Source organism: Eumetopias jubatus, unplaced genomic scaffold (genome assembly GCF_037043125.1).
Source record: "Eumetopias jubatus isolate StellerSeaLion01/CBP00866 unplaced genomic scaffold, mEumJub1_p1.0 scaffold_6, whole genome shotgun sequence".
NCBI lineage: Eukaryota > Metazoa > Chordata > Mammalia > Carnivora > Otariidae > Eumetopias > Eumetopias jubatus.
In genome coordinates this window covers 137,254,624-137,269,217 of record NW_028274812.1, presented here as the reverse complement: position 1 = coordinate 137,269,217, position 14,594 = coordinate 137,254,624, and the positions used below count along the sequence as shown (strand labels likewise).

The 14,594-nt window shown below is 49.2% G+C and overlaps 1 protein-coding gene across 9 annotated transcripts in view; it reads left to right on the top strand.

The window, feature by feature from the left end:
• Nucleotides 1-14,594, top strand: part of ATXN1 (ataxin 1) — a 396,258-nt gene that overhangs the window by 377,331 nt on the left and 4,333 nt on the right. For all 9 annotated transcript variants that reach the window (XM_088024129.1, XM_028107406.2, XM_028107400.2 and 6 more), the window contains one exon: nucleotides 960-3,018. In XM_088024129.1, coding sequence (XP_087880255.1) covers nucleotides 1,120-3,018 — 1,899 coding nt within the window. In that variant the 5' untranslated portion in view covers nucleotides 960-1,119. The remainder of the gene's footprint in view (nucleotides 1-959; nucleotides 3,019-14,594) is intronic.

Below are 14,594 nucleotides of genomic sequence, written 5' to 3'. Positions count from 1 at the left end.
GTTTTTAAGCATAACCATATTCAGTTTTTAACTGTCTCACAGATTTCTTTTGGCTTTCTGTTACCATATGAGTAGCTGTACTGGGAATTCTTTGGAAACTTGTAGAGCACAAGATTATTTTTGGCTGCCTCTGCTGAGTTGGCATGTGTACTGTGTGTGTGTGTGTGTGTGTGTGTGTGTGTGTGTGTGTGTGTGTGTGTGTTAGGGAAGAGGGAATGGTTGTGGATCAAGTATGAACCCAGAGTCAGGCAGAAACTTTGAGTAGCAGCTCCAGTAGACGAGGCTTCAGACCTTATGCCCGAAGACCGCTCGGGACCCCCACTCCTCACCTGCTCCTTCCCAGCACCTGCATCTGAGGCTGATTCTCCCCAGTGTCACCCTCCCTGTGGGCTTCATTTGATTTTCCAGCAAGGGAACGAAGAGGTGAGGAAGGGACCGGCGTTTCTGAAAAGGAAATTTGAGAAATAAACCATCTACCCTCTAAGAAGAAAAGAAATAAAGGAGAGAGAGTATTGAGAAACCGATCTTAGGAGATGCAGACGGTCTTAGGGGAGTTGTTAATGCCATAAAAAGACATCTGCTGTGGGGCGCCTGGCTGGCTGGGTCAGTTCAGCATCTGACTCTTGATCTTAGCTCAGGTCTTGATCTCAGGGTCATGAGTTCAAACCCGGTGTTGGGCTCCACGCCGCGCATGGAGCCTACTTTAAAAAAAAATTAAAAAATTAAAAGAAGTCATCTGCTTTAAGGTTTTGACTCGCCCAGTATGTTCCTCATCTTTCTGACCTGCTGTCCAGCACGGCCAGTGTTTTATGCGCTTTCACACGGGCCCTCATCAGGTTTTGGGAATTCACGGTGAAGCCAGAGGCTAGTCTCAGTCTGATATCTTGATTTCCTTTTCCTCCTGCCCTTCTTCCTCCCTCGCTCTTCCCCTTGTCCCCCGCCCTCTTCCTTTTTCCCAGCTTCCAGAGCTGCGGCCGGTGGATCGAACCCACGAGGAGATGATTCCTCATGAAGAGCCTGGATCCCCTACAGAAATCAAATGTGACTTTCCATGTATCAGACTAAACCCAGAGCCAGCCAGACAGTGAAACAGTCACCGTGGAGGGGGGACGGCGAAAAATGAAATCCAACCAAGAGCGGAGCAACGAATGCCTGCCTCCCAAGAAGCGCGAGATCCCCGCCACCAGCCGGCCTTCTGAAGAGAAGGCCGCCGGGCCGCCGAGCAACAACCACCGGGCGGAGGCTGGGGCATGGCTCCCGGGCAACCCCGGGGGCCGCGCCCACGGGGGCGGCAGGCACGGCCCGGCGGGGACTTCGGGGGAGCTCGGTTTACAACAGGGAATAGGTTTACACAAAGCGCTGTCCACGGGGCTGGACTACTCCCCGCCCAGCGCGCCCAGGTCCGTCCCGGCGACCAGCACGCTGCCCGCGGCATACCCTCCCCCGCAGTCGGGGACGCCAGTGTCCCCCGTGCAGTACGCTCACCTGCCACACACCTTCCAGTTCATCGGGTCCTCCCAGTACAGCGGGCCCTACGCCGGGTTCATCCCTTCACAGCTGATCTCCCCGACGGCCAGCCCCGTCACCAGTGCCGTGGCCTCTGCCGCGGGGGCCACCACTCCATCCCAGCGCTCCCAGCTGGAGGCCTATTCCACTCTGCTGGCCAACATGGGCAGTCTGAGCCAAGCCTCAGGACACAAGGCTGAGCAGCAGCCACAGCACCTGGGTAGGACGCCGGGGCTCATCACGCCGGGGTCCCCCCCACCCGCGCAGCAGAACCAGTACGTCCACATCTCCAGCTCTCCGCAGAGCGCCGGGCGCACGGCCTCTCCTCCGGCCATCCCCGTCCACCTCCACCCGCACCAGACGATGATCCCACACACGCTCACGCTGGGGCCCTCCCCCCAGGTCGTAGTGCAATACACCGACTCCGGCAGCCACTTTGTGCCACGCGAGGCCGCCAAGAAAGCCGAGAGTGGCAGGCTGCAGCAGGCCATGCAGGCCAAGGAGCTCCTGAACGGGGAGGTGGAGAAGGGCCGGAGGTATGGGGCCCCCCCGAGCTCGGCCGACCTAGGCTTGGTGAAGGCCAGCAAGTCCCTTCCTCACCCGTACGAGTCCAGGCACGTGGTGGTCCACCCCAGCGCCGCCGACTACGGCGGCCGGGACTCCTCGGGGGTCCGGGCCTCTGTGATGGTCCTGCCCACCAGCAACACCCCCGCCGCGGACCTGGAGGTGCAGCAGGTCACGCACCGGGAGGCCTCCCCCTCCACCCTCAACGACAAAAGCGGCCTGCACCTAGGGAAGCCCGGGCACCGGTCCTACGCGCTGTCACCCCAACAGGCTCTAGGCCCCGAGGGCGTGAAGGCCGCTACCGTCGCCACGCTGTCCCCCCACACGGTCATCCAGACCCCACACAGCGCCTCGGAGCCTCTCCCGGTGGGACTGCCAGCCACCGCCTTCTATGCGGGGACGCAGGCGCCGGTCATCGGCTACCTGAGTAGCCAGCAGCAAGCGATCACTTACGCCGGCAGCCTGCCCCAGCACCTGGTGATCCCCGGCACACAGCCCCTGCTCATCCCGGTGGGCAGCGCCGATGTGGAGGGGTCGGGAGCAGCCCCCACGATAGCCACCTCGTCGCCCCAGTTCGCGGCCATGCCTCACACCTTCGTCACCACCGCCCTTCCCAAGAGCGAGAACTTCAGCCCCGAGGCCCTGGTCACGCAGGCCGCCTACCCCGCTATGGTGCAGGCCCAGATCCACCTGCCTGTGGTGCAGTCGGTGGCGTCCCCTGCCTCCGCGCCGCCCACGCTGCCCCCTTACTTCATGAAAGGCTCCATCATCCAGTTGGCCAATGGGGAGCTGAAGAAGGTGGAGGACCTAAAGACGGAAGACTTCATTCAGAGTGCGGAGATCAGCAGTGACCTGAAGATTGACTCCAGCACGGTGGAGAGGATCGAGGACAGCCACCACCCCGGCGTGGCCGTGATCCAGTTTGCGGTTGGGGAGCACCGAGCACAGGTAATGTTCACCCGCCCTCACTGGCACAGGTAGGGGCACCCACCATGCCCCCATCATCGTTCTCCTGGCAAGATGAGTGTCTTCCAAGAGGCAGACCCGAATGTGCTGTGGGCAGAATTCAGGGTTTTCATGTATACCCAGACTGTAGACCTATCCTCTTTCCTGACCAGGTTCCGTGAGAGAGATGAGCCCCAATGCCCCAAGGCATCCGCTGTTTGTAATGAATTCACTTCCATGCTCCTGTAGACGGGGGCTGGTGAGGGACCATCCTCTGTAGGATTCCGAAAATCACCACTCAAGATTTTTTTTTTTTTTTTTAGTTCTTTGGTTTAAATGAGGAACCCTGCTTGAGAAACACTGCAGGGCTCAAGGCCCTTCTTGGGGTCATTGTGCTCTTTGTCCCTGTCAGGAAAAAGACAGTGCTGGTCAGGGCGGGGACATTAGATGGCCACATCCCATTCCAGCATCTGTGTTTTAAAAATGTAGGTGCTATTATCATTTAGGTGTGGTGAGGCCAACAGATGAGGACACGGGCTGCCTTTGAAAAGGTAGCTTGTTCTACTCAGATCCCAAAAAGACAGGGCGTGCCATGCAGGGCCACCCGCGGGAGCACCAGGGTCAGTGAGGAGGCCGGGGGCGGGGTGGGGGCGCCAGGAGGGAACATGGCCAAGAGCCTGCATGGTAGTTTCCATGGGAAAGAATGAGCAACATGGGGTAAGCAGACGGAGGATTGGCTGGCGTGAATAATTTCAGGGGGCTCTGGGGCATAGGGACTATCCCTGGGTGTCTGGTGCCTGGGCCTGGTGTGATGAGGGCAGATAGATGTGAGAGCCCAGTGGAGGAGGTGGGTTGGGAGTGTGGGTGTTTGGTGTGCATACGAAGCTAACCCCGGGAGGGGCGGTCCCTCCAGTCTCCAAGATGTCAAAAGCCTCAGAATGTAGAAAATCAAAGGCATGGTTAACGTTGTCTCGGAATCCCAAGGTGATCTCCTGTGCATGTAATAAGTAGGAACCCCAAGGGGTAAGATTCAGTCAAGGTCAGGTGTGTTAAAGCCTGGAAGTATTATTAACTCTATGAATTTCTACGGTCTTGCTCAGTCCTCTCTTTTACAGTGTCTTAAATCATTGAACGCTTCTATTCCACAGCCCCTTTATAGAAAACAGCACTTTCCCTGTCCAGGTGGCTTGGAGACAAACAGGTTTGGCCCCCAGGCTCAGGGCTTCCCTGCTGTCTAGCCCCTGAACCCTGCCCTCCTGGCAATGTTTCCATGGAGGACTTTTTTTTTTTTTAAGATTTTATTTATTTGACAGAGAGAGACACAGCGAGAGAGGGAACACAAGCAGGGGGAGTGGGAGAGGGAGAAGCAGGCTTCCCGCAGAGCAGGGAGCCTGATGCGGGGCTCGATCCCAGGACCCCGGGATCATGACCTGAGCCGAAGGCAGACGCTTAACAACTGAGCCATCCGGGCGCCCCTCCGTGGAGGACTTTGAAAAAAACCCCAAAGTGACGGTGCCTCCTTCAACTCTGAGTTGAGAACAGTCAGGGCATAGGTGATGTTTGGGAAAACAAAATAAAAGAAAAACTAGTAAACGGTTTGAACTGTTCTAAGTGTATTTTTAGAGATCAAGTTGCAGGGGAGGGGGGATTTTCCAGCGTTTTCCAGAAGGGCTTGTGAATGACCAGATGTGGGGTCTGACACAATGTCAGAGGGCTTACACTGCCAAAAACTTTTAGCCTCCAAAGATGTCTTTTTTTCTGGTGCAATGTCACCGTAGGCTTACAGTCTTCGGTAAGATCCAAGAGAGATTTCTCAAAGTTCAGATTAAAAAAAAAAAAAATAGCAAAAATCAGGATTTTTTTTTTTTTAAAGTGACATCTTTATTTCGAACTCCCTGCCCGTCCGTAGGTGCGGCTTGCTCCCACCTGCCTGCACGCATTGGAGGTGGGCATGGGTAGAAGGAAAACAAGTTGTCTTTAGGAAAGTTGTCTTCTAACAGACTCCAGGTGAAGCATGGAAAATAAAAAAGAATGAAAGTGTATTTTTTCATGGCACCTTCAGCCCTTCAAGCGTTACTGTGAACGGGGGCAGGCACGGGAAGAGGTGTTATTTCGGAGAGCTGCTTGTTCCTTACCCGCACTTCTTTTCACCCTGAGAATCGAGAACAGCTCCGGCTGCAGACAACATCTCCCAAGACCCCAGCATCCGAGTGGATGTGAGCTTCCCAGGCCTCTCAAGGTTGCAGATGGACCCAGCATTCTGGAGAGCAAGCAGCTCCCTGTGTTTCCCTGCTCGGTACTTTGCACCCTGGATGCTTGAATGATAGAGTAATCGGCTTCCCCGTGAAGTCTCATTTCCTTCCAGCAGCCAGACCACGAGTCTCTGCGGACAGCCAGGGTGCAAATTAGAAGGTAGAATATTTGTCACGGCCTAATCGCAGGTCTGTCAGGGCGGCCCCGCCTGGGGGTGCCGCATGCTGGGGAAGGCTGTCGCCTGCTAAAAAAGGTGGCTTGGGTTTTGAGCTGGAGAAGCAAAGTGCAAGGCCCCGACAGGGCCAATGATTTGTCGCTTTACCCGGAAGCCTATCAGAAACAGGCTGACATCATCACAGCTAAAATACTCCACCAGCTGTGTTCGCCAGGAGGGACAGGGTCAGGATCAGGAGAGAATCAGAGGGAAGGCGAGAACGGGAGGAGGAAGGGAGCCAGAGAGCTGATATCTGGATTTAATTTACGTTCCGAGGGCTGCAAGCTTGCCTCCCTCACCAGTGTGGCGCTGAGAAGTTTTCTCCCCTGGCCTGGAGGAGGATCAGCCATGTCTTCTCAGCTCGTTAGAAATCACTCACACTTGCACCCACGGGGAGATTTAGGGATGTGCAAATTGTTTAACTTAATTAGAAAAATCACGAAATTGATGGGGGAAGTTGTGGGAGACGGGATGGTTTTCTGCACAATAGCTGGATGGTTTTATGACTCCAATCATAAACCCCCGCGTGGAAAGAGAGCCACAGGGGAATGTGTGACCTCAGAAAACCTATGGATGGTGGGGGAAGGCCACAAGCCTGGGCTCTGGTCGGCTGCCAGACAGGTTGTTTTGCCTCAGAGCTGCCATTTTTCTCATCCCTGAAACAGGCAAATGATTCCTTATGCAAGGTATATCGGGGGCCTCCTCCATTTTTGCAATCCTGGGCTTCTGTGCCCCACAGGACAGGGCTTGTAGACACCACCAGCATTCGCTGACCAAAAACCAAAGGGGGACATGGAAGGAATCTTTGCGGACCTCATGCTCATCATGAGGTGAGCATCACCATCAGCCCGCAGACCTCATGGGAACTGAAGCCATCCTGTCTAAAACGGGGGGGGGGGTTTGTTTTGGTGATTATTTTAAGGAGCTTGAACTCCTAATTGTTACTATGGAAAGACGCCTCCGGTGTTGTCTCCAGCTGAAGCTCCAGACAAGGCAGTGTGGGAGAAAAGCGCTGTCGCCGAGCTGTCACCGTTCCCGGGGCTTGGCCATCCCCGCTGCAGTGTTTTCCTGCACAAGGCAGTGTCTTCGCGCCCAGTCCTCTGGCCCGCTGCTGTGGGAGAGCGAAGGAGAATTCCAGGTGTGATCTGTTCCCACCAAATGCACCGCTCGACACCTCCTTCTGGCCACTCTGTGTCTCCTTCCTCTTCTGTTCAGGGACAGGTAGCACATTCCACCCCAGGGAGGAGAGCCTGCCTGCATGCTCAGTGATTCTGGTTGAAAGCCCCGATGGACAACAGAATCACTTCCCTTGGTGCCTCACTCCCAAATAGGATCCGCTGGATATTCTTCTCCAAGACTGTAAGTCCGTGGCAAGTCCCGGAGGGGATCCCCGGGGCAATAGTGCGAGCCAGTGTGGCTCAGCGAGAGGATGGGGGGCGTCTTCTGCTGCAGTGGGAAGCAAGTGAGCTGGTGAAGAAAATGCCGGACCTGGAGCCAAAAATACCTAAGTCGGGATCTATCTTCCACCCCTCCGTAGCACTGGACCTGGTGCAAATCGTGTACAAATTAGTGCACAAATACTTTACTGTGCAAACCATCTCAGCCTTCCAGTCTGCTGACACAGTGGGAAGAATGAGGGTTGTTGTAAGGATTCACGTAAGCGTGTTCAAAGGAACCAGCGCACCGTGTAGCACCCGGTAGGCCCTTGACAATGTCTGTGACCATCCCTGCTTCAATTTAGGGGGCTTTGGCCCTGGGAAGAGAAAGGTTAAGGGTGCCTAGGTGGTGCGGCTAGCTCTTGGTTTCAGCTCAGGTCATGATCTCAGGGTCGTGAGACTGAGCCCTGCATCTCATTTTCCACTCCGTACAGAGTCTGCTTGAGAGTCTCCCTCTGCCCCTCCCGGTTCATGCTCTCTCTAACATAAATAAATCTTTAAAAGAGAGAGGAACGTTAGATTCTGAAAAAATAATTAAAAGGCTTCATGCTCTAAAAAAGAATTTATGAAAGGAGAGGCAGTCTAGAAATGTCCAGAAAGAAGGATAAAGTTCCAGAGCGCCCACAGCCCTATTTCTCCGGGAGGGGCTAAATGCCCTCCTGCATACAGCCCCGCTGTATTTCTCCAAGTGTGAGCTGGCCTGGAGGAATGCATTGGTGGCCCAGCCGTCCACATCGGTAAGAGCCCCAGGAATGAAGGTGTCGTGTGTCTTTCTTCTGCCAGGTGCCCACTGGGTGAGCCTCTGCCCAGGATGCTCCCCCCCCCCCCAGGAGCCTTCCACTTCCATCCGGAAAACACTTTCTGCCTGTGAGCCGCGCCTGCCCATCCCTCTGTCTCATGCTCCCCAAGCTCAGCTTTTCTGAAGAGTATGCAAAACTTGCTCGGTAGAATTGTAGTAAATTTTATTTGTAAAGTGCTCTGGGGTGACACTTTCCTTGGACTGTGTCTTTCCTAACTGGCAAGCTGCTTATGTTATTAGGGCCGTCTCTCACTTCCCAGATCCTCCCGAGGTGACTGCTTCACTTTACCTCCTTGGTGGCTGCTTAATATTCAGTGCCATTTACCTCTCGTAGCTGTCCTGGGGGGCCACACATGTGCGTGTGTGTGTGTGTGTGTGTGCGCGCGCGAGCGCATGCTAGTACAACGTTTTGTAATGATGTGCTTACCTCACGTCTGCCGACGGCTTCTCTTTCATTCCACTATTTCTAATTTGACTGCTATGTTCTGTGACTCATCAGTGGCAGCATTATGCTTTAATGGATTAGCTGGTGCCTAAAAATAGCCAAACCTCATGCGAGCAGCACAGAGGTCTGTATGGTCCCTTAGCAGCCAAGGCAAACCGACTTGCCAGCACTTCACATGTGGGGCTTGGTGGGAATGAATTCTAATGTATCAAAAAATAGATAGTGACCTCCCCATGTGCAAAAGCCCAGCGCTGGGGCTGTGGTCCAGTTGTCAGTGATAATCCTCCTCTTGATACTCATGCCAGAAAGGCTCCAACAGAAAGAAATGGTATCGAACCACATTTCTGTTGATGTGCCTGTGCCCCCTCCCAAAAAAAAAAGAAAAAGGCTCTCCTTTAGTCTGTGTGTGATATATATGCCCCTAACCAGGGGATCTTATGTGTATTATGGAAGCAGACTCCCATTGTTGCTTATAGCTGTTTTTTAGATAATAGACTTTATTGTTTAAAGTAGTTTTAAGTTTAAAAAAAAAAAACAGCAGAAAGTAGAGGGATTCCCAGACACAGAGTTTCCCTTATTATCAAAATCGTGCATTTGTGTAGTGCATGTGTTACAACCCATGAGCCAGCATTGATACATGATTATTAACCATAAAGCTTATGTTAAGGCTCATTCTTCGTGCTGTACATTCTTTGGGTTTTGACAAATGCATCATGTCATGTATTTAGCATTGCTGTATCATTCAGAGTAGTTTCACTGCCCTAAAAATCCATGTTTCCTGTGCATGCTGCCCATCCCCACCCCCACCCCAGAGCCCGGGCAACCCAACCACTCATCTATTCCTGTCTCCGTAGTTCTGCCTTTTCCAGAATGTCATATAGTTGGAATCACACAGTATGTAGCCTTTCCAGACTGGCTTCTTTCACTTGGCAACATGCATTTAAGGTTCTTCCATGTCACTTATTGGCTTTGATCACTCATTTCTTTTTAGCGGAGACTAATACGTTGTTTTCCTAAGGCACACCTTTTAAGACCCTAGAGGAGGAGGGCAGGTGGGGTAGAATTCTGTGTGTCTGAGAGCTGCTCCAGCCACCTGTTGAGTCAGATCCTAATGGGGCCTCCCTGCAGTGGAGGCTCTGGGAGCCAGCCTACAGCATATGAGGAGAGCCCAACATGTCATTCGGGATTTGTGTTTGGGGGCGTCTCTGAGCTAGGGTGTGGGTTTACCGAACAACCCTGAAACACTTCCACCAAAGACTGAGTCAGGTTTTAGCATTAACGTGATTAAATGTTTTAAATAGGACACTCACAGATATTCTTACACTCGACTGAAGAGTTGTGACTGTTTTTAATAATGATTTTTAAACACTGGAGAAAATGGGTCTCTCACTTAGCCCTGTAATCATTGCTCCATGTTGAGAACATAATCATGCACACTGGCCTTTAAGGAAAGCAGATTGGCTTTTTTTTTCTCCTGGTAGAATGGGATCAAGAATTTCACTTGCAGACAAAGTTGGCAATTCCCAACTTAATAATGTCACCAAAAGCAAGCCATGTTCACTGAAGCCCAGCTTCTGAGAGATCTCGCTGATCCGGGGTAGGGGCAGAATTTGTACGTTTGGGATAGTGTCAAGCAAAAATGTTTTGTAAAACAGATGCCCTTCACATTTGTGAAAACAGGGATTCTCGTGGAGGAAAGGGGAGACATATTTAAACAACAGACGTTTTGTTTTCTTTATATCTTGTTTTTGGTGGTATGTACATATGTGTGTATATAGACATAGCACCAATCTAAGATTGAAATATACACCCAAACAGCATAAATATGTGGATATGCATACAGTATTTAGATACAGTAGTTGTTGACTAAGTAGTTAAAAGAATTTTATTAAACTTACGCACAGAAGAGCTAAAAATGATTTTAAAAGCCAGTCATTAGCCAGACCAGGAAGGTGACGTTGAATAAATAATCATCAGCCTGGAAGTGAGGATGTGTTGCCTCTCTGTCTTGGTTCTTCCATCCTGAATAGAAATTGGAGGTGATCGTTTTAGAGGAGTTGATTTGGGGGGGTGCTGGAGAGAGGGAGGGGTGGGCAGATTTCTCATAGAAGCAGCGGTGAGCTAACGGGTGTGCCTGCCACAGCAGGAGGAGGGCAGGAAAAGGTGGGAAAGGACAGGAGGTAACCCGCCCCTAAAAAGGAGAGGTGCTGGCTACAAGGCATCCAGAGATGAAAGGCAGAGGGGCCTCAAGCTGACATAGGACAAAGGCTATTCATGCTCACATTTCATCCTGCAGACTGCTCAAAGTGTTTGGAAAAGAAGGTATTTATGGGTTGGGAAAAAAAATGGGCCGTGTTGAGCCGCCAGAAGTTATGTAACATGCTTGGGTTTTATATGGCACTGCCCTCCTGGATATATTTTCCTTGGGGTTTCGTCAGAGACTCTTTGAACCCCGGCATCATCATGAAACGAATTAATGATTATTAGCACATCTGAAAGAGCAAAGGGGAACTCAGGAGTGGAGAGAAAGCAACTGAAGTGTGATTCGGTGAAATCAAGATGAGTTGAGGCAGCAATCACTCAGCCAAGAAAGCTGCCGGTTCAGGGGTGAGCCAGACCCAGGAAGGCCCTGCTCTTCTCCCTGGGGAGGCCTGAAGTCCAATTTAGTCCTGGCTGATGAAAAGAAACAAGGACAGGCAGTCTTTCGGCATCTAAACATTGACCTCTGTCGGCCATTGGTGCCATTACAGTGTTTTTACGTAGGGAAAGCTAACACGGAACTGGTTATTCTTTCGGGTTTTTACTGAGCACCTATTACACTCCAGGAAGTATTCTACGCTCTGGTGAGAGAACAATGAGCGAAACAGTCAATATCTCCACCCTCGTGGAGCATATAGTCTTGGGGGAGTCTGGGGGAAGAGGTGGCACAAATAAATATGTAAGCAAATATAATAAGTGCTATGGGGAAAAAATAAAGCAGCCTAGAGACGATGGGGAGACTCGGGATGGAGGGTCATTACTTTAGGGTGGTGGTCCATGAAGCTCTCTCTGTAAAGGGGAACGGGAGGCAATAGTACACAGGGCAGGAAGGGTCCCAAACGGAGGGAAGAGCAGACGCACAGACCCAGAAGCTCGTGTCTTTTGGAGTTCATTGAGGAGACCAGTGTCACTACAGTGCAGTGAGTGGTGGAAGGGCTTGTTCATGGCGGCTTTTTCTCCCAGTGAGAAGCTGGCTTGGCCAGGGCAGTGGTGGTGGAGGCAGGAAGATATGGTCTCATTCTAGATATATTTGGAAGATGGAACCAACAGGATTTGCTTGTAATTTGGAGATGTGCAGTGTGAGAAAGAGCTGAGTAAATTATGATTCCCAGCACCTTGACCTGAACCCCTGGAAGCATGGGGATGCCATTCATGGAGAAGAACAGAGCAGACACCAGTGGGCAAGGGCATACCAGGGGGGCCATCTGGGACACGTAAAGTTTGAGTTGCCAATAGACACCCAAGCGGACATCATCAGATAACATGGCTGCCATTATCCAACTCCGCCCCTGTGAAGTTGCTTGTTTCGTTTGCATGTTCTGTCTCCCCACTGAAGGCAAGAACTGGATCTTCAACCAGAGGTACGCTTTTCTAGTCCCCAACACTTACCAGGTGCTCAGGATTACATATTGAATGTTACCAAAACTGCAAACCCTGGAGCGTGAACACTTGATCAACAATATCTTGAAGCTCTTGGCACCATAGGGAAGACCCACGTGGGTCTCAAATTCAAGCAATTCACAGACTGATCATTCTGGTTTCAAGTAACATCATGTCACAGAATCCTACCTTCTTTGTTTCATCTCCCAAACAGTACAGCGTGTTTTGAGGTAGATAATGCTCCCCACCAAGGGAATTCCAAGGAGATCAACCTAACCATCTCTATTCTCACAGACAAATCCCTCAGTGTGATTTCTTCATTAACTGTTAATGATCAGTTAACCTTTAAAAATGTTTGTGTCCTTCTGACAAACCTAATTATGAAATAAAAATAGATTTGTTGTGAATACTTTAGTGTGCTTATTTGAGATATGTGCAACAAGAGTTTGACTTTCACCAAAGAAAGAGGAAAAAACCTATTTTAGGTCACATATATGCAGATCAAAAAAAATGCATCATCTAGATAATTCAGCCTACATAATTAGGCAGCAGAAAAATATTAGTGAGGGTAAATATTAGCAAAGATAAGTAATTAATGAGGACAAAAATAACATTTGGCCTGAGCTATCCTGTCCACTGCTTACAATGATCAGATTATCTGAATAGTCTTTTGCTCCTAGCTTGCATAGACCCAGCTGAAGATGTGTGGTGTCGTATCTTTTCCCAGGATAGCAGAGCTTCTCTGGGAGGAGACAAAGCCAGAATTTAGGAGGAAGGGACCAAAAGCAAGGCTTTGAAGTGGTAGAGAAGATCTTCCCCAACCTATCCAGGTTGAAAATAAATTCTGTTATTATCAGCTCTTTTTAGTCCACAGCTCAAATAATCTCTCTCCTCGTCACTTTCATGAATTTTTAGGTAGGCTCTTCAAGCTATGGACCACGTTACAACATTTAATTCCAAGACTTGTCTTGGGAGTTTTGAGATGAAAGCGAAATGAAGGGCTTTCAAAATGCCCCCAAACATTATGATGTATATAATGGGAAGCATATGCATCTGCATCATAGCTTTTGGAGTGATCGGCAATGTTACCTCTTATAAAGGCCTTGAAGATATTTCTTCTTAAAAATGAGTCTACAGATACTTGGTAACACGTGGACGTTTTCAGTTAGATTATATCTACAAGTATACAGTAAATGTTATATTCAGAACATGAAATGTTGGCTGCTCTGAGGAGTTTGTATAATATGGCTCACACACCAAGAACCTGACCATTAGCAGGTGTCGGACTGTCTGTCAGCAAGGAGACACAGACTCTACCCAAGTACAGGGGGTCATGTAGGAAAATGCAAAGCCATAATAGAGGCCAGTGTGTTTAGAAATAGGGTTTGTAGTGTTACGGACATTACATTACCTCTGACCAGTGTTAGGCAGGGATAAGCAAATAGATTCTTAGGGGATATTTACACTTGAGAACTTTGTTTCTCTGACTTTCAGTTGCAGCTAAACAATCCCCACTTGTAGGATTTCTTCCTTCTGCTTGGTGTATGATGTTAATGGCTCTAAGAGGTTTGGGACAGGATTTATGGAGCCAGCTCCAGACTGGTCCTCCCACTTGGAACTCAGTGGGCATCACCATCTGATACTGTAGCTTGTAGGTATCTTTGTACATATGTATATGCAAATACATATGTGTGATATAATGTGATGTAATTAAATATCAGCCTCATCACCCATTATGTAGGGGGATTAGAACTGCGTGAGTAGATATAAGGCAGACACTATTCCACAACTTTCTGAACCATGAAATAAAGCGATGAGCTTGTGCCATTGGATCTTACTTATTTCAACTAACATTTATCACTGTTGGGGGGTAGTGAAAATATTAAATTCATCTCTTTTAGTGGCATTCTAATATCTGTTCACAGGGGCAGAGATAGGAGCATAGGGAAAGAAAATGGGTCTTGGGGGCCAAAGACTGGGATTAAATTACTATTCCATCAGCTCATAGTTATGATGTTAGGCAAGTGATTTAATCTCTCTGAGACTGTAGTTTCGGTTTTTTCCCTGTAGTAAAAAAGAACACACTTTTTTTTCACTAATCTGCTGTGAGCATAAACAAAATACTTTTTGTGAAGTTTGTACCTAAATGTTTGACAGGTAGTAGACACTCAAAAATTTTTAGGTCTCTTTACGTTATTAAAATAGCCCAGAACAATTTCCCCCCTGATAATATGCACATTTTATATGGGCTCACGCTCACAACACACTCTAGAGTAATAAACTTGAACATTCACTCCAGTTGTTCCCTCTAAAAATACTTACAACTTTTATGGGACAAATAAAGTATATCTCTCAAGAAGTGTGTGTACAACTAAATCAATCTTAGTTATCAAAAAAGATAAAGTAGGTAAAATAGAAAGCCACAGTCCATATCACATGGAAATTTACTACTTTTTAGGTTTTGGGGGGGTGATATTTTAATTACTTCTGTGTTTGTGTATGTGTGTCTACGTACAAATTCAACAAAGCATTTTTAATATTATATATAGTCAATATTATTTGATTTACCCATATCTATCATTTTCATTGTTCTTTGTTCCTTCCTGCATCTACAAACTTCCATCTAGATCGATTTTTTTCTCTACGTAAAGAATACCCAGTAGTATTTTCTTTAGTGCGGATCTACTGGTGGCGAATTCTCTTAATTACTCTTTGTCTGAAAAATGTATTTTGCCTTACTTCCTGAAGGCTCCTTTTGCTCAATATAGAATTCTTGGTTGGCAAGTCTTTTTC